We start from the raw sequence: 21,115 nt of genomic DNA on the forward strand, positions 1-21,115 counted from the left end.
TTACTGTTTCTGATGCTATTCATGCTTTTGCATAGATCCAGATTTCAGTCTGATATCATTTTCTTTCTTCTTGAAAGACATCCATTAACATTTCTTATAGAACAGGTCTACTGATGATGAATTTCCTTTGGATTTCATATTAGAAAAAGCCTTTATTTTACCCTCATTTTTTAAAAGATATTTTCTCTGGGTAAAGAATTCTAGGCTTACGGGTCTTTTTTTCCCCCAATACTTTGAAGATGTTGCTTTTCTGTCTTCTGACTAGCATTGTTTCAACAAGAAATTTGTTGTCATCTTCATTCCACGGTATGTAATGTGCCTTTCCCTCTGGATGATATTCAGATTTTTCTTTTTATCACTGTTTCAAGTAACTAGGTTATGATGTGCCTTGGTGTGGTTTTCTTCATGTATCTTGTGTTTGGGGTTTTTAAACTTCTTAAATCTGTGGGCTTATTGTTTTCCTCAAATTTGGAAGAACTTGGGCCATTATCTCTTCAAATATTTTTTCTGTTCTTCCCTTTTTTCTAATTACATGTGTATTATTCCTTTTGAAATTGTTCTGCAGTTCACCAATGTGCCGTTCATTTTTTCCCAGTTTTTTCTTTGTTTCATTTTGAATAGTTTCCATTGCTATGTTTTCAAGTACATCGATAAGCATCCTCTCCCCCAGTATCATTTGATCTCTCAGTCAACCACTCTGCCCCACTCTATTTCCAGACGTTATCTATAACTGGACAGACCTGAGCAACCATGCCCAGTAGGCACAGAGGTGCAAAACAAACATCCTGAGAGCTTTGTCATGTGCAGCTCCCTGTGGAAGGTGCTGGCTGTTCTCCCCATATGAACAGTAGAGAATTTGATTATGGAAGAAAAATAGGCAATGTGATGATGAAAGCGGAGATTGGCGTGATATGCTTTGAAGATGGAGGAACAGGCAATAAGCCAAGGAATAGAGGAGGCCACTAGAAGCTGAAAAAGTCAAGGAAACAGATTCTCCATTCAGAGCCTACAGAAAGAACCAACTCTGTTGATACTTTGCTTTTAGCCCCATCAGACTTCTTGGGCTATTTACCTAATATCACAGAATCATAAAATCCCATAGCCACTTACAATCCCCAAAACCAAGCCACCCTACCTGAGTTCCCCACAGCATTCCCAGGACAATGCTTACTCTAATCCTCCAGCTACTAAAAACTTATTACCCAAAGGCCTCCATTGTATATTTTGTTCAATTTATTATAAAATTCTCCCCAAAGTTAAGCTGAAGTCTCTGTCCCTATAATTTCCACTTATTAATTTATCAACTTTGTTATTCAAGGAACCATCATTGATCACATACTAAGTGCTAGACTCTCCATTAGTCTAAGACACTAATTGATGACCTCACAGAACTTGGAATCTAGTTTAAAAGACCACACATACATCAACCACAGTTGGCCATAGAGGCTTAAACGACAGGCCTTCAAATTAAACTACCTGATCAGGTAAGGCTTCCTTGAAGAGGGAGTGGAAGAACAGGACTTTGAAAGCTAGTGAAGAGTTAGCTAAATGAAGAAGGGAGTTGGGGAGGGTGCCAAGAGAACACAAAATATCAAAGCATTGATTTGTCAAACAACCCAACAGACTGTTAGAAGAGAAGGTGTTTGCTATGGCCCAAATAAAGGGATAATAGGAATATAGATGGGCAAGAAAGCCAGGCAAAGAAAGACATATCTTACTGGAAGTGATTGCTGATGGGTAACAGAAGGGCTGAAGGGGATGGTGCAATGATTGCGCCTCTGAGAATATGTATTAGGCTAAATAATGACCCCCAAGGATTTTTACATCTTAATTTCTGAAACCTGTGAATGTTACCTTATATACAAAAAGGGCTCTGACGTTCTGATTAATTTAAGAATCTTGAGTTGGGGAAGTTATCTTGCATTATCTCAGTGGCCCTAAATGCAATCACAAATGTCCTTATAAGAAGGAAGTAGAGAATTTGATTATGGAAGAAAAATAGGCAATGTGATGATGAAAGCGGAGATTGGCGTGATATGCTTTGAAAATGGAGGAACAGGCAATAAGCCAAGGAATAGAGGAGGCCACTAGAAGCTGAAAAAGTCAAGGAAACAGATTCTCCATTCAGAGCCTACAGAAAGAACCAACTCTGTTGATACTTTGCTTTTAGCCCCATCAGACTTCTGGCCTCCAATACTTCAGGAGAATAAATTTGTGTTGTTTTAAACCACTAAATGTCTGATTTATTTATAGTAGCAATAGCAAACTAATACATAGCACTTAAGCCAAATATTACAGAATTGAATTTCTCATTTACTATGGTGCAGTTACAGGAAATCAATAACAAAGGACTCCAAAGGTTGGGAAATATAGCAAAAAGCACACTCATCTGCCTCAGTGATGACTTCTAGAAAGGATATCTCCTTTTATCTCAAATATAAGTTTGCTATACACTGTCATGGGTTCAAACCCTCTGCTACCTGCTAGCTGTGTGGCCTTGAGTAAGTTACTGAACCATTCTGAGCTTATTATCTCATCTGCAAAAATGAGACAATCGTACATATCTCATGGGGTTTCTGTAAAACAAAGGATATGAAAGGAGGAAAGGTAGGTAATTCATATTAAGATCCTAGAAAGTGCCAAGTACCAAACACCCAAGAAGAAGGACATGGCTGAGGTGGAAATAGGGAAGATCTTAATGATGGTTATTTTGAAATGAAATCCAGATCTGTTAGCTAGGGTAGATGTCAAAGGCTTCATCCAGCTGGTGCCACACACAGACAAGGGCACCTGGGCAAGGAGAACAATGAGATAATGGCCACAACTGGAATGAGGAGCGGGTAGGAGTGACCTTGGAGACAGCAGTTGAAAGGATTACATTTTACCAAGAAGACTGAGATGTTTAAGGGGCAAAAATAAAGAAATCTTATTCCAGAAGGTTTTTTCTAAATAAAATTGAAGGATATGGGATGAGGTTAGAAATGGACTGTTTCCCTAAAGAGTAAACAGCAAGGACATTATTTGAGACATATCTGAGAATAGTTGAGACATAGTTCTAGCTCTAATACTAAAAGCGCTAACGTTGGCCGGGCGCGGTGGCTCAAGCCTGTAATCCCAGCACTTTGGGAGGCCGAGACAGGTGGATCACGAGGTCAGGAGATAGAGACCATCCTGGCTAACATGGTGAAACCCCGTCTCTACTAAAAAATACAAAAAAAAACTAGCTGGGCGAGGTGGCGGGCACCTGTAGTCCCAGCTACTCGGGAGCCTGAGGCAGGAGAATGGCGTGAACCCGGGAGGCAGAGCTTGCAGTGAGCTGAGATCCGGCCACTGCACTCCAGCCTGGGCGACAGAGCGAGACTCCGTCTCAAAAAAAAAAAAAAAAAAAAAAAAGAGCTAACGTTAAGAAAATATCCAGAAAATGCATGGAGATCCCAAGAAGGACCTCACCCAAAACATCTCTGGAGAAGCCCTTCTTGCATCTCTTCCTGCATCCCTAAACTTCTAATCTCCAAGAGATTTGCTGGGAACCTCCAAGAGCCTATCTAGATATTCCCAGCACCTAGGCATAGGAAATATTCAAGGTTTCCAAGGAGTGAAGATGACAATGCTGGACGTTAGAAGCCTAGGAGAAAAAACAACCCTTGGCTGGGCATGGTGGCTCATGCCTGTAATCCTAGCACTTTGGGAGGCCGAAGCGGGTGGATCACCTGAGGTCAGGTGTTCTAGACAGGCCTGGCCAACATGATGAAACCCCGTCTGTACTAACAATACAAAAATTAGCTGGGTGTGGTGGCAGGCACCTATAATCCCAGCTACTGAGGAGGCTGAGGCAGGAAAATTGCTTGAACCCAGTGGTTGGAAGTTGCAGTGAGTCAAGATCGCACCACTTCACTCCAGCCTGGGCGAAAAAAGCGAAACTCTGTCTCAAAGAAAAAGAAAAAGAAAAAACAACCCTTGCCCAAGCCTTAAACCGGGGAAAAATTTTTCAGTATTGGAGTAAGCTGTATCAGTATACCTACATATTACATAAAACTCTCTAGAAATCTTTGAATTCTGAGATTCATATGTCATCCCATTTTATAAGTCATTGTCCTAATGATGAATAGACACTCTTTCACTTAGTATGCATAAGAAATTTCTAGGGAACCAGAAATCTGATAGTATTGCTGTATTAGGCCATTTTGCATTGCCATAAATAAATATCTGAGGCTAGTTAATTTATAAAGAAAAGAGCTTTTATTTTGGCTCATGGTTCTGCAGGCTGTAATGAAACACAGTGCCAGCATCCACTTCTGGAGAATCCTCAGAAAACTTATCATCATGGAAGAAGGCAAAGGGGGAGCCAGCACATCACAGGGCAAGAGAGGGAGCTGGAGAAAGGGAGGGGAGGTTCCAGGCTGTCTTAAACAACCGGGCCTCACATGAACTCATAGAGTAAGAATTCACTTATTACCACAAGGTCAACATCAAGCCATTCATGAGGGATCCTCTCCCATGACCCAACGCCTCCTATCAGGCCTCACCTCTGACATCAGGAATCACACTTCAACATGAGATTTGTAAGGGACAAACATCCAAACCATATCATTCTGTCCCTGTTCCCTCAAATATCATGTCCTTCTCACATTGTAAAATACAATCATCTATTCCCAACAGTTTCCCAAAGTGTTAATTTGTTCCAGCATCACTCAAAAATCTAAAGTCCAAAGTCTCATCTGATTCTCTAAGCAATTTCCTTCAACCTATGAGTTTATAAAATCAAACACAAGCTATTTACTTCCAAGATACAATGGTAGTAGAGGCATTGAGTAAACATTCCCATTCTGAAAGGGAAAAATCAGCCAAAAGAAAAGGACAAGAGGCCCATCCAAGTCTGAAATCCAGCAAGGCAGTCATTAAATCTTAAAGTTCCAGAATAATCTCCCTTGGATCCATGTCCCACATCCTGGGCATGCTGGTGTGAGAGGTGGGTTTCCAAGGCTTTGGGAAGCTCTGCCTCTATGGTTGTGCAGGGTGCAGCCTCTGTGGCTATTCTCACAGATTGGAGTTGAGTAGCTGTGGCTTTTCCAGGCTCAAGATGCAAGCTGCCAGTGGCTCTACCATTACGGGATCTGGAGGGTGGTGGCCCCTTTCCACAGCTCCACTAGGCTGCTCCCCAGTCGAGACTCTTGTGGGGGCTTCAATACCACATTTTCTCTTGGCACTGTCCTAGTAGAGCCTCTCTGTGGGGGCTGTACCCTTGAAGCAGGCTTCTTCCTGAGTACCCAGGCTCTTCCATACATCCTCTGAAATTGAGGTGGAAGCTGCCAAGCCTCCTTCAATCTTGCATTTTGCACACCTGCAGGCTTAGCACCATGTGGAAGCTGCCAAAGCTTATGGCTTGCACCCTTCAGAGCAATGGTCCAAGCTGTACCTGAGCCCCTTTGAGCTGAAGCTGGAGCTGGAGTGGCCAGGGTGTGAGAGCAGTGTCCCAAGGCTGCACAGGGCAGAAGGGCCCTGGGCCTGGCCCCTGAAAACATTCTTTCCTCCTAGGCCTCTGAGCTTGTGATAGGAGGAGCTGCCTTGAAGATTTCTAAAATGCCTTCATTGCCTTTTTCCCATTGTCTTAGATTTTATTAGCCAAGAGCTATTATCCAATAAAAGGTATTATTATGTAATAATGTATTATTGGATAATAGCTCTTGGCTCCCTTTTAGTCATGCAAATATATCTAGTGAGTAGTTCCTCCATAGGCCACTTCAGTTCCTCTCCTGAAAACATTCATTCCTTCTTTGCCACATGTGAATTTTCCAAATTTTTATGCTCTACTTTTTTTTTTTTTTTTTTGACTGAGTTTTGCTCTGTCACCAGGCTGGAGTGCAGTGGTGTGATCTCAGCTCACTGCAACCTCCGCCTCCTGGGTTCAAGCGATTCTCCTGCTTCAGCCTCCCGAGGAGCTGGGACTACAGGCATGCACCACCACACCCAGCTAATTTTTGTATTTTTAGTAGAGACGGGGTTTCACCATATTGACCAGAATGGTCTCAATCTCTTGACCTTGTGATCCGCCCTCCTTGGCCTCCAAAGTGCAGGGATTACAGGCTTGAGCCACTGCGCCCAGCCTCTACTTATCTTTTAAATGTAAGTTCCAACTTTAAGTTATTTCTTTCCTCCCATACGTAATTATGGGCTGTTAGAAGCAGCCATATCACATCCTGAACACTTTACTGCTTAGAAATTTCTTCTGCCAGATAACCTAGGTCACCATTCTTAAGTTCAATCTTCCACAAATTCCCAGGGCTTGGACACAATGCAGCCAAGTTCTTTGCTAAGGCATAGCAAAGGTGACCTTTGCTCCAGTTCCAAATAGCTTCCTCATTTTTATCTGAGACTCCTCAGCCTGACCTTTACTATCCATATGTCTATCAGTATTTTGGTCACAACCACGTAACAAGTCTCTAAGAAATTCCAACATTCCCCCATTTTCCTGTCTTCTAAGCCCTCCAAACTCTTCCAACCTCTGACCATTACCCAGTTCCCAAGCTTCTTCAACATTTTCAGGTATCTTTATAGCAACACCCCACTTGTATCGATTTTCTGTTAGTGAATTTTTGCATTGCTATAAAGAAATAGAGAGACTAATTACTAAAGAAGAGAGATTTCATTGGCTCACAGTTCTGCAGGCTGAACAGGAGGCATGGTGCTGGCATCTGCTCCTGGTGAGGGCCTCAGGGAGTTTGCAATCATGGTGAAAGGCAAAAAAGGAGTTGGTGTATTACATGGCAAGAATGGGAGCAAGAGAGAGAAAGGAACAAGAGAGAGAAGGGCAGGGGAGGTTCCACACTTTTTTAAACAACCAGCTCTCACTTGAACTACAAGAGCAAGAACTCACTCATTACAATGAGGATGGCACCAAGCAATTCATGAGGGATCTGCCCCCATGACCCAAACAGCTCCCATTGTGCCCCACCTCCAACATTATGGATTACATTTCAGCATGAGATTTGGAGGGGACAAACATTCAAACCATATCAATCACACTCACACACACATGCAGACACACAGAGAAAAGAGTGAGTAGAGACTGTAGTCCCAGCTACACTGGAGGTTGAAGCAGGAGGATTGCTTAACCCCAAAAGTTTGAGGCTGCAATGAGCCCCTGCACTCCAGCTTGGGTAACAGAGTGAGACCCTGTCTCTTAAAAAAAAAGTGGGGAAAAGACAGATACGGGGCACGGAAGGCAGTGGGAGGATGAAGAGTCGGGGTGGAAATCTAATTCAACTTTAGCCAGAAGCATTCCCTGACACTGCTCACCAGCCTGAACTTTCCACATTAGTACAGACTTATGGCTCCCTAAGAGAAAGGAGTGGGGAAAGGACAGTTCTGCCTCATGCCTTTATCAGGGACTCCTCCCTCCTTTCTATTTACTGGCTGTGATCAAACATCTAAGCTTTATAAAGCAAGCTAGTGGCTGTCTTTTCCAATACCTCACTCAGCACACCTTCTGTCGCCCGAACAAGCATCCAATGAGGAAAATGAACACACTGCTCCTCGTGAGCTTATCTTTTCTCTACCTCAAAGAGGGTAAGTTTGAACAATGGGGGTGGAGGGAGGCAACTTAGGGGTGCTGTTCTCTAAACCTCTACTCTCCAAGTCTCACTCACATGCTCCAGCTCAGACCTGAAGACTCAGTACAACCTGAGTTTCAGGATGTCAGAGAGATCATATACAACATACTAATCCAGAAGAAAATGTACTGATTGCAGGGAAACAGGACAGCAAATTTCTGACTTCATATTAATTGACTTTTCATCCACACTTATCTCATTTTGGTCCCTTACTTTCTTAATACACTTTTCTCCTTTATTCTCTCCTATACTCTCCTAGTTTTCCTTTCCTCTGGCTACTTCTCAGAATATTTCGTAGGATTCTTTATTCTAACCGATCATTAAACACTGGGATACCTCAAGGCTTTATGCTATCCAGTCAGACCCTCATCTATATCAACTTATCCACTTCCACGGCTTCAGTTATAATCTACATGCTGAAAATGCCCAGTTTTATATCCTAGCCAGATTTCTATTCTGAGCTTTAGTCTTTCATCAATAAACACCTCTTACACTTGGAAGTCACTCTTGAAATCTCCCTCTCCCTTAACACTCACTAAAAATTAGTGAATGATTCCTACGCTTTCTACCTATCAAATGTGATTCAAATATGATTATATTTCTACCTTATATTTCTATTTTGCTACCTTTTGACACTTAGTAAGAAAGAATAAACCATAAAAGAACTATAAGAAAATGTGACATAATCTGTTTAGTTACAAGCTTAGAAATGAGAAAGGCCTTTCTAACTATGACTCAAAATCCAGAGCTCTTAAAAGAGAAACTGACAAATTTGACACATGAAAATCAAAATATTCCTCATGGCAAAAATAAAAAATGTAACTCACATCACAAACAAATGGCTCATATCCCTGATATGTAATGCCTCCTTTAAAAAAATCAAAAAGGAAAAGGCCAACAACCTAATAGAAACACGGGCAAAGTATGTAGATAGTTCACACAAAAGAAAATTTAAATGGTTATTAAACATATAAAAAGTGCTCAATCTCACTCATACTAAGAAAAATGCAAATTAAAAGAACACTGAAATACCATTTTAGACCTATCAGATTGGCAACATCCAGGAGTTTGGTAAAATACTTGAGTATTAAAGTTGTGGTGAGACAAGAATTTTCCAAGCATTGATAGCAAGCGAATATATAGTTCATCTCCTCTGGCAGGCAATTCGGCAATACCTATCAAAATTACAAAAGTGTTTACTTTTTAATCCAGCAATTCTGCTGGTATGAAATTATGTTACAGATATACTCCAACACAAATGAAATATTTTCAGCATTATTTATTGCAGCAAATAATATCAAAAAGTGCAAATAACTTAAATTCTCTTAAGAGACTGATTAATTAAAGCATGGGACACTACAATGGAACACTGCACATTCAGTACACATTATTCAAAAAATCGAAGTGCAGAGTATGTATAGTATACTGCCAATTATGAAAAGGGGTAAAAAAGATACACGTGCATATTTATATTTGCTTGAATAGACTGAAAATCAATCTAAAAGATATAAAAGAAATGAATAAAACTAGTTTCCTTTATTTGGCAGATGAAAACTGGATAACTAGCTGGCAAGAGTGGGAGATCAACTTTACATAACATTCTTTTTCTATTACTTACTATTTAGTCATATCAACGTATTATCTATTTCTAAATAATGTATTTTTAAAATGTTGAAGTTGGAAATACTCAGAGATTAAAGATCAGAGAGACAATTATTCCAAGGGCATTATCAGTGTACTGCGCAGCCTGCTCCAACTCCAGTGAGAGAGAGAAGCCTCATGAAAGTTGCTTCAGGGAGAAATTGATAGTGTCCTCTGGTGTTTGGAAGGTACAGTGGGCTTGAGGAACCTAAAGGTGAGAGGGAGCCTGAGACTACAGCCCTGAAATGGTGGAACTGAGAGACAGCTGAGCTGCATTACATACAAGCAGGGAGGATATGCACACATTCCCCTGGATCTGATCTGGGCCATGCCATATCAAGCAACTCAGAGTCTTGAGCTGTTTAAAGTTCTATCCAAGAGGACTGTCTGGAGGAACAAGGTATTCTAGCAAGGTGTGGGCCACTAGCTTCTTACAGCTGAGAGAAAATATAACCACCAGCTGCAGGAAATACACCATACAGCAGTGGACTTGAATATTTTTGTTGGGGAAATCCTGAAGAACCCACAAATGTTTCCCTGACTCAAGGAACTCAAGAAAATGAGTTCTCCTGGCTCAAGAAAATGAGTCAGCTTTTATTAAACACAAAGTCCAAGAGACTGGGTTTTAAGTAACTACCATGGACAAAAGACGATGGCACCAGAGCCAGTCCGATGAAATCTTTCCTGTCCTTTACCTGTCCCCCTCCCTCTCACCACCTGAAATGGGTCAGAAGCTATCACTCATAAGCCAGAGGTGAGTAGGAGAAAACCAAGAAGAGAAATAGAGAAAAAGTCAAAGCCACCCTCTCCTGCCCATTACAAACACCTAAGCAAGCCTGAGCTATGTGTCTGTGCATACGTGTGTGCGTGTGGGTGGGTGTGCATGGGCATGCATGCAGGGAGAGTGGGTTGCTGGTGAGAAACGTGGGCTTTTAATGAAATAGAGCCATTTTATTATTATTGCATGGGACTCGATGCATAAATTACTGAACCCAAATTATTCTTATGCCCAAACGTGATGACAAGACTTTTTTTTTCTAAAAGTACATAGACAAGTTAGCAGCCTTGCCTGAAATTACCTGCAGGACTAGGAGAACTAACTTTAGAAAGAATACTCAAATGGTGGTGGGCAGAAGAATAAAATTCTTTTCTGTTTGCCCCTTTTAAGTCCCATATTGACCTGCTAGATAAATGTAAATAGGATCAGATTACTTCCTTGCTTAAAATTTTCAATAAATTCCCATTGCTCATGGATCAAAAACCATACTCATGTCTTTGGCCTAGGAGGGCTCAGGAAGTTGAATCTCTGCTCACCTGCCCAGCCGTGTCTCATAGCACAACCCACTCCATTCTGTGCCCCAGTTACCTTAGCATTTTTGTTCCTCAGCAGACAAGCTTCTTTTCATTGCTCTTCCCTCTGCCTGAAATGTTCTTCACTCTGCCCACACCACACCACCCGCTTACATGGCTGACTCTTACTTATCATCAGGCCTCACCTTACAGCCCACTCCCCACAGAAACCTTTCTTGGCTCTCTAAGAACAGTTAGTTCTTCCCTCTTAAATGCTCTCATTGCATGTTTAACTATTTCTTGATATTACAATACAATTGTACTTATTTGGAGGGATTGTTTAATGCCTGTGTCTCCAGCATGTATGTAAACACTTGTTTATCTTTGCATTACCAGCACCTAAAAAATGTCCAAAATGTGGAAAGTGCTCAAAAATCAGCAACTAACATCATCCTTTCCCTCTAAATAAGAGGAAAAGAGAAGGATGTTCACGCTTACCACTTTAATTCAACATTGTTGAGTGAAGGGAAAATGAATAAACTTTAGGGTTACGCAGAGGCAATTGGATTTATCATTAAGAGGTTGTTAGCAAAAAGACAGTCTTGATGGAATAGTGAGAATGGAATTCAGAATGAAGAGATGCCACAAGACCATTCCCAAAATTGGACATAAATCAATAGCACTCAAGTTCTCCTGGGCTCCATATAAGTTCTGATTCTATAACCTTGGAACGTCTGAGATGAAGATTGAAATACTCTACTTTCTTTCCCCATCATCACTATCACTTAGTTCTTAAATCTAAATTACCCATAGGTTCCAATGTCATCTCCCTACCCTGCATCTCCTCTCCTCTTACTTCCTGGTCACAGGGACTCCCAGATCAGCTCTCTCTCTGCCTGGTTGCGGTTATTCCCTGAAAAAAAGAGAAAGGCCAGACCAAGCCAGATGGAGCTATCAGAGGGTGTAATCTCAGTCAGTCCACTCTAAACATGCCATTTTCATTCCTATCTCTGTGTTCTCCCTCATTATGACTACCTATCTGGAACACCTTCTCTGCCCATCCCCTGCCCCCACCTACCCAAGTTTAACCTACATCTCAAGAGCCCGCTCAAGTCTTTAGCTAAAGTATTCCCCTATTTTTCCAGCCCACAGTAATCTACCTGTTGCTATACTCTTAATCTGCACCACAGGATTTATCTGGTTGACTATATATTATCCTTGCTGTTCTTTTATTATTTCACATGTTTATCTTGCCTTCAAATATAAATGGACCCTATTCAGGTCACAGAGACTGTGTCTTATCTTTTTTATCCACCTCCTAGCTTAACTTACAAAGCTAAATTAATCAGGAATTCCACAAATACCAGCTAATGGAGTGAGTGGACAGTACAGTCAATATGCAACCTCTCACTGATGCTGAAAACTCACTTTCCCATTGTCCCATGATCCAGCCTGAATATTCTATTCTCTCCACCCTGCAGTTATGGGTCTGAAGTGTAATACCTGCATACACACAGAAGGATGGAAGTGTATGGCAGGCCGAGGCACTTGCATTGCAAAAGAAAATGAGTTATGTTCAACAACAGCCTATTTCAGGGGTAAGTGGGGCTCATGAAGACTCTAAAAATGCCTGCAAAGAACCATCACTCTTGCTAGTGCCTGGAATAAAGAACTCAATATCATTTAGTCCTGCTAGGAGGTAAGGCAAGGAATAAAAGAGGGGGCAAGAAGGGATAATTTTCAACTTCGCACTGTGTAGGGTTTGGTATCCAGAGCCAGTCACAGTGGCGATTGGGAACATGAACCCAGTAGTCAAGGAAGGAGACCCAGTGTTAAGTGCTATTCCTCTTGGTGGTGAGTTTTAGTACATCACTATTAAGGCAATCTCCTCCAGCATTTATAACAGGCTTCTTCATTTTTAGGAAACAAACATATGTACTCAACACAAATGTGTAAGTATAAGTGCAAGGAAGAGAAGTACTCCAAAAGAGGCCTGTTGAGAGTGACACTGTGCTGTGACAGAAACTTCTGTAACATCTTCTAATGGAGCTTAGGAACTTGCAGAGGATCATCTGATCAAGATCCAGAATCAAGACCAACCAGCATGAACTCTGTTATTTCCCACACCAAATTCCACATGGGCCTAAGATCCCAGAGAGCGCCCCAGGGGCTGTGTCCTCGCTGCAATGAAGGGGCTCCCCACACCCAACCTCCACCACTAGATCCCTAAAACCATGAACATTGAAGCAAAATCCTCCATGAGCTATGCTTACTCTTTTGTCTTCTCCTGGTTTCTGATTTCTATCCCTGTGGTAGGCTAAATAATGGACCCCCATATATTTCTACATCCTAATCTCTGGAACCTGTGAATGTTACCTTATATGGCAAAAGGGACTTTGAAAATGTGATTAAGGATCTTGAGAAGGGGAGGTTACCTTGCATTATCTGGGGGGCCCTAAGTGCAATCAAAATGTCCTTGTATGATGCAAGTAAAGGGAGATATGACGCAGAAGAGGAAAAGATGATGTGATGATGGAAGCAGAGATTGGAGTCATGTGCTTTGAAGATGGAGGAGCAGGCCATAAGCAAAAACTAGGAGGCCATTAGAAGCTGACAACGTCAAGGAAATAGGTTCTCCCCTCAGAGCCTTCAGAAACCAGCCCTGCCGACACCTTGATTTAAGCCCTATAAGACTCATTTTGGATGTCTGGCCTCCAGAACTTTAAGGGGGTGTTGTTTTCAGCCACTAAGTGTGTATTGTTTTAAAACACTAAGTTTGCAATAATTTATTATAGCAGCAATGGGAAACTAATACAATCCAAATAAACTTCTAGGAATTCAAATCACTGTTAAGCCTGAGTACCCAGGGGTCAGTCTAGGTGACAACAGCATCCACCACTCAGGGCCTGTGCTGACCTGCAGGAAGACAGGATTACAGAGCAAGTGCTATGAATGAATGTGGAGATCAATTTATGGATTTTAAACTTCACGACATGCTGCAGATAATCCTTTAGGTATATCTGTGGTAAACGGTGCCTCGCTATGTTCTGAAGCAGTCAAACATGATGTCCTAATAGCTCAATTTGTCAGTTCCTCATTAGCTCGTGTACTCACTAAAATTCTTTTAACAGGTAATGCCCCTGTATTAGTCTGTTTTCACACTGCTGGTAAGGATATACCCAAGACTGGGCAATTTACGAAAGAAAGGGGTTTATTGGACTTACAATTCCACGTGGCTGGAGAAGCCTCACAATCATGGCAGAAGGTGAAAGGCACTTCTCACATGGTGACAGACAAGAGAAGAGAGATTGTGCAGGAAAACTCTCCCTTATAATAACCATCAGATCTCGTGAGACTTCCTATCACGAGAACAGCACAGGAAAAACCTGCCCCCATGATTCAGTTACCTCCCACCAGTCCCTTCCACAACACGTGGGAATTCAAGATGAAATGTGGGTGGGGACACAGCCAAACCATATCAGTCCCCTTCTTAAAACTCTCCTCTTTTAGCTCCTATGACTGTACATTTGTAGTTCTCCTACCTCTCTGAAGTATCCTCAGTGAGGGTCTCTGGGGACATTGTTTTGATTTGTTATTGTTTTTATATTCAGATCTTTAACCTATGTGAAGCCACCTTTGTAATATTGCCTTAAGTAAAGATCCAGTATTATTTTTCTCCATAGAATGAGTCAGATTTTTTAACACCATTGACTACAAAGTCTATCCTTTCTCCATTCACTTGTTATACAATTTTTATCATTAATTATAAAGGAAAAAAATCACTGTTTTTTCTACTATACTGTCTCACACACAACACTTCTGACACGAAATATGTGGGGTTTTCCACACCAACAAATTATCCAATTCCCCAGTGCACACTGACTGCTCTAAAATTTAACTCAATTCTGACACTAATTGTCTAGAGTTAGTTCAGATCCCACAGACAAAGGGCTTAGTCCCACAAGACTGCCCCCCAACTGCAGATGCCAATCACAAATTGTGGGTCCTCAGATTATGCACAACTTAGGTCCAAATTGGAAATTCCCACATTCCCCTCCTCAAGTTCAATAATTTGCTAGAACAGCTCACAAAACTGAGGAGATAATTTGCTTACGATTACGGATTTATTGCAAAGGATATATTAAAGGACACAGATGCACAGCCAGATGAAGGGGTACATAGGGCAAGGTCTGCAAGGGTCCTGAGCACAGGAGTTTCTGTCCTTGTGGAGTTTGGAACGCACCACCCTTCCAGCACACAGATGTGTTCTTGTTCACCACGCAGTAGTTCCAAAAACCCTTTTAATTAGTAATTTTTAATGGCGGATTCATTGTATAGACACGATTGATTATTAATAAATGATTGGCCACTGGTGATTAATTCAGCCTCCAGTCCTCCCTTCCCCAGAGGTCGAGAGGCAGGGCTGAAAGTTCTAACCCTCTAATCACATGGTTGATTCCCTTGGCAACCAGCCCTTATTCTGTGGTTATTTAAAGGCTTTGCAAAAATCACCCCACTAATATAAACTCAGGCATGGTTGAAGGATTTGTTGTAAGACATGCAAATGCTTCATGAACCAAGGACAAAAAACCAAATATTACAATACAAGTTGCTCCTATTGCTCTTATCACTTAGAAAATTACAAGCGTTTTAGGAGCTCTGTGCCAGGATGTGGACAAAAACACCAAAATTTACAGTTTACCCTTGAACGATATGTGGGTTAGAAGGGCTAACCCCTGCACAGTCTAAAATCCACATATAACTTTTGACTACTCAAAAACTTTACAAACAGCCAATTAATACTTATTTTATACACTGTAAGTACTATATACTATATTCTTACAATATTCTAGAGAAATCTACAGAAAAGAAAATATTAAGAAAATCATAAGAACCAGGAAGTACACTTACTATTCATTAAGTGGAAATCATCTTCATAGACGTCTTCATCCTCATTGTCTTTACATTGAATAGGCTGAGGAGGAAGTGGAAGAGGAGGGGTTGGTCTTGCCATCTCAGGGGTAGCAGAGGCAGAAGAATCCACATCTAAGGAGACTCTCAGAGTTCAACCCTGTGTTGTTCCAGTATCAATTCTGTATTTATTATATCACAGTATCATATACATAAAATATGTTTGTGTGTGGCCATGTGTGTGCATGTATATAAAATTTTCCATTCTAGGCTGGGCACATTGGCTCACGCCTGTAATACCAGCACTTTGGGAGGCCGAGGCAGGCGGATCATGAGGTCAGGAGATCGAGACCATCCTGGCTAACACGGTGAAACCCTGCCTCTGCTAAAAATACAAAAACTTAGCCGGGTGTGGTGGCAGGCGCCTGTAGTTCCATCTACTCAGGAGGCTGAGGCAGGGGAATGGCGTGAACCCGGGAAGCGGAGCTTGCAGTGAGCCAAGATCACGCCACTGCACTCCAGCCTGGGCAACAGAGCAAGACTCCGTCTCAAGAAAAAAAAAAACTTTCCATTCTATTCCGTTCTCTATTCATGCTATGGTCTGAACGTTTGTGTCCCACCAAAATCCATATGCAGAAACCTAATAACCAGTGCAATAGCATTAAGAGGTAGGGCCCTTCAGAGGTGATTATGTCATAAGGATGGGGACCTAATGAATAGGATTGCTGTCCTTATGAAAGAGGCCAGAGGGAGCTTGTTTGCCCCTGCCACCATGTGAGGACACAGCAAGAAGGCATCATCTGGAAAGCAGAGGGTGAGCCCTCACCAAACATGTAATTTGTTTGTATCTTAATCTCAGGTTTCCCAGCCCCTAGAATTATAAGCAATAAATTTGTATTGTTTATAAATTACCGAGTATATGGTATTTTTGTGATAGCAGCCCAAACACACTAAGACAATTTGTTTTTGAATGAATACTGTGCTATTTTTTTTTTCTATAGTTTTGTAAAATGTCTTTAAATCTGGTAGGGAAAGTTCCCTCATTGTGCCATTTCTTTGTCTGTTGGCTCTCAGTTCCATTCCTGCCCATTACTGCTCTTCTCTGAATTGCAGGAAATTCGAAACCAGCCTGTGGCTCTGGCAGTGGCAGCAGCAAACAACTGCAGGAGACTGCCAGCTAACATAATAGAACATTGATTTTGTATCCTAAGACTGTGGAAATTGCTTTCAGCTTAAGAAGCTTTTAGGTTGAAACAATGGAGTTTTCTAGATATGGAATCATGTCATCTGCAAACAAAGGCAATTTGACTTCCTCTCTTCCTATTTGAATACTCTTTACTTCTCTTGCCTGATTGCCCTGGCCAGAACTTCCAATACTATGTTGAATACAAGTGGTGAGAGAGGGCATCCTTGTTTTTTTGCCAGTTTTCAAGGGGAATGCTTCCAGCTTTTGCCCATTCAGTATGATATTGGCTGTGAGTTTGTCATAAATGGATTTTATTATTTTGAGGTATGTTCCTTCAATACCTAGTTTATTGAGATTTTTTAACACGAAGAGATGTTGAGTTTTATTGAAGGCCTTTTCTGCATCTACTGAGATAATCACATGGTTTTTGTCTTTAGTTCTGTTTATGTGAATTACTTTTATTTATTTGTGTATGTTGAACCAGCATTGCATCCCGGGAATAAAACCTACTTGATCATTGTGGATAAGCTTTTTGATGTGCTGCTGGATTAAGTTTGCCATTATGTGAGGATTTTTGTATCAATGTTTACCAGGGATATTGGCCTAAAGTTTTCTTTTTTTGTTGTATCTCTGCCAAGTTTTGGTATCAGGATGGTGCTGGCTCATAAAATGAGTTAAGGAGGACTGGCTCCTTTTTAATTGTTTGGAATAGTTTCAGAAGAAGTGGTATCAGATCCTCTTTTTACTTCTGGTAGAATTCAGCTGTAAATCTATCTGGTCCTGGGCTTTTTTTTTGGTTGGCAGTCTATTAATTACTGCCTCAATTTCAGAACTTGTTGTTCGTCTATTCAGGGATTCAGCTTCTTCCTGGTTCAAGTCTTGAGAGAGTGTATGTATCCAGGAATTTATGCATTTCTTCTCGATTTTCTAGTGTTTTTTGCATAGAGGTGTTTATACTATTCTCTAATGGTTGTTTATATTTCTGTGGGGTCAGTGGTGATATTCCCTTTAATATTTTTGTGTCTATTTGATTGTTCTGTCTTTTCTTATTAGTCTAGTGATTGGTCTATTTTATCATTCTTTTTTTTTTTTTTTTGCAAAACCAACTCCTGGACTCATTTACTTTTGAAATTTTTTGTGTCTCTTCTTAAATTCTACTCTAAGCTTGGTTATTTCTTGTCTTCTGCTAGCTTTGGGGTTTGTTTGCTCTTGGTCCTCTAGTTTTTTTAGTTGTTATGTTAAGATATTGATTTGAGATCTATCTTTTTGATGTCAGCATTTAGTGCTATAAATTCCCCCCATAACACTGCTTTAGCTGTGTCCCAGAGGTTCTGGTACATTGTGTCTTTTTTCTCGTTAGTTTCAAAGAACTTCTTGATTTCTGCCTTAATTTCATTATTTACCCAGGGGAACACACACTGGTGCCTGTCAGGGGTTGGGGGACAGGGGGAGGGAGATCATTAGGAAAAATGCCTAATGCATGCTGGGCTTAAGCCTAGGTGATGGGTTGGTAGGTGCGGCAAACCACCATGGCAGGTGTTTACCTGTGTAAAACACCTGCACGTCCTGCACATGTATCTCAGCATTTAAAATAAAAATAAAATAAAATTTCAAAAAATATTGTAAGCTGATTTTATACCCAATGTATTTGTCAGGGTTCTCCAGAGGGACAGAACTATATATATATATATATACTTTAAAAACTCCCATATATATGTGTATATATATATGTGTGTGTGTGTGTGTGTGTGTGTAGATATCTATATGGGAGTTTTTTAAGTATTAACTCACAGGATCACAAAGTCCCACAATAGGCTGTCTGCAAGCTGAGGAGCAAGGAGAGCCAGTCTGAGTCCCAAAACTGAAGAACTTGGAGTCTGATGTGTGAGGGCAGGAAGCATCCAGCACAGGAGAAAGATGGAGGCTGGGAGGCTAACCCAGTCTACTCTTTTCACATTTTTCTGCCTGCTTTACATTCTAGCTGTGCTGGCAGCTGATTAGATGGTGCCTTCCCAGAATAAGGGTGGGTCTGCCATTCCCAATCCACTGACTCAAATGTTAATCTCTTTTGGCAACACCCGCAGACACAACCAGGATCAATACTTTGCATCCTTCAATCCAATCAAGTTGATACTCAGTATTAACCATCACAACCAGCAACCTTTCTATATGGATTCCCCTTATTATCCCATATAAATGCTATATCATCTGCAAATTATTTAATCAGAACACAATTTCTTTTTCTTTTCTAGAATCATTGAAAAAAGTCACCTTTCCTTAGGATTTGTGTATTTTCAAAGTTATTTTCCGTCATTATGCTGAAAAATTATATTGTAGTATTTTTGTATCCAGTGTTGCTGTTGAGAATTCTGAATTGAATCTGATTTGTGTTTCTATTTAAATGCCTATTCCCTGTCTCTGAAAGCAACTAAAATTTTCCCTTCATCACATGCTCTTTAATCTCACCAAACTGTAAGTGTAGGTTCTGCCTCATGTTTCCTGTTTTGCACTCTATGCACCCATTCAATTTCACTTACTTCATTTTCTTGTTATTTTTATTTTGGGGAGTACATAGTAGGTGTATATATTTATGGGGTACCTGAGACATTTTGATGCAGATATGCAATTTACAATAATCACATCAGGTTAAATGTAATATCCATCACCTTAAGCAGTTACCCTTTGTGTTGCAAACAATCCAATTACACTGTTTTGGCTATTTTTAAACATAAAATTAATTTTTTTTAGATGGAGTCTCGCTCTGTCACCCAGGATGGAGTGCAGTGGCGCAATCTCAGCTCACTGCAGCCTCCGCCTCTCTGTTCAAGTAATTCTCCTCCCTCAGCCTCCCGAGTAGCTGGGATTTCAAGTTTCCACCACCATGCCTGGCCTTTTTTTTTTTTTTTTTTTTTTTTTCATACTTTTAGTAGAGACAGGGTTTCACCACGTTGGCCAGGCTGGTCTCGAACTCCTGACTTCACGTGATCCACCCACCTTGGCCTCCCAAAGTGCTGGGATTACAGGCATGAGCCACCACACCCAGCCACATTATTTTTTTCTATATTCATCCTGATATGCTATCAAATAGTGGGTCTTATTCCTTCTTTCTATTTTTTGTACCATTAACTATCTTCACTTCCTCCACACCCACCTCCTGCCCCACCACCCTTCCCAGCCTCTAGTAACCATCCTTCTACTCTGTCTCCATGAGTTCGATTGTTTTAATTTTTAGTTTCCACAAACAAATGAGAATATGTGAAGTTTGTCTTTCCATGCCCGTGGCTTATTTCACTTAACATAATGACCTCCACTTCTACCCATGTTGTTGCAAGTAACAGGATCTCATTCTTTGTATGACTGAATAGTACTCCATTGTGTATAGGCATCACATTTTCTTTACCCGTTCATCTGTCGATGGACACTTAGGTAGCTTCCAAATCTTGGCTATTGTGAATGGTGCTTCAATAAACTTGAGAGTGCAGATATCTATTCAATATACTGATTTCCTTTCTTTTGGATATATTCCTAGGAGTCGACCCAGTTCTGCTTGGATTGGAAGACTTAAGGCAGTTCCTATTATTCTTATGTGCTGAATAATAAATATAATGTTCTGATGTCTTTATGATTAGTTGAGAATAATCAACAATTGATGAACATAGGTATGAAGGTAAAATGGATCATATAGTAGCTCTACTTTTAGTTTTTTGAGGAACCACCAAACTCCATAGTGGTTGTACATTCCCACGAACAGTGTACAAGGGTTCCCTTTTCCTAATATCCTCACCAGCATTTGATATTGTCTAACTTTTGGGTAAAAGTTGTTTCAACAGAATGGGATGATATCTCATTGTAGTTTTGATTTGTATTTTTCTGGTGATCAATGATGTTGTGCACCTTTCATATGTCTGTTTCCCATTTGCATGTCTTATTTTTGAGAAATGGCTATTCAGATGTTTTATCCATTTTTATATTATTGTGTTTTTCCTTTAAAGTCGTTTGACCTCTTTGTATATTCTGGTTATTAATCCCTTGTCAGACGGGTAGTTTGCAAATACTTTCTCCCATTCTGTGGATTGTCTCTTCACTTTGCTGATTGTGTCCTTTGCTGTGCAGAAGATTTTTAACTTGATATAATCCCATTTCTCCATTTTTTGTTTGTTTGTTTGTTTGGATTGCCTATGCTTGTGGGGTATTACTCAGAAATATTTCCTCAATACGATGTCCTGGAGAGTTTCCCCAATGTTTTCTTGTAGCAGTTTTACAGTTTCAGGTATTCGATTTAAGTCTGTAATCAATTTTGATTTGATTTTTGTATATGGCAAGAGATGGGGGTCTACTTTCATTTTTCTGCATATGGATATCCAGTTTCCACAAGACCATGTATTGAAAGACTGTCTTTTCCCCAGTGTATGGTTCTTGACACCTTTATTAATAATGAGGTTGCTGTAGGTGTGTGGATTTGTTTCTGGGTTCTCTG

General features: G+C 40.7%; 2 protein-coding genes across 2 annotated transcripts in view; both read left to right on the top strand.

Annotated features, from left to right (window-relative positions):
* HYLS1 (HYLS1 centriolar and ciliogenesis associated) overlaps nt 1-21,115 on the top strand; it is a 208,526-nt gene that overhangs the window by 156,050 nt on the left and 31,361 nt on the right. The gene's annotated exons all lie outside the window — the stretch shown is intronic.
* PATE4 (prostate and testis expressed 4) lies at nt 7,509-12,585 on the top strand. Its single transcript, NM_001194407.2, has 3 exons — nt 7,509-7,566; nt 12,023-12,139; nt 12,464-12,585. Exons 1-3 carry the CDS (start codon nt 7,509-7,511, stop codon nt 12,583-12,585), a joined length of 297 nt encoding a protein of 98 aa, NP_001181336.1.

This window comes from Macaca mulatta, chromosome 14 (genome assembly GCF_049350105.2).
Source record: "Macaca mulatta isolate MMU2019108-1 chromosome 14, T2T-MMU8v2.0, whole genome shotgun sequence".
NCBI lineage: Eukaryota > Metazoa > Chordata > Mammalia > Primates > Cercopithecidae > Macaca > Macaca mulatta.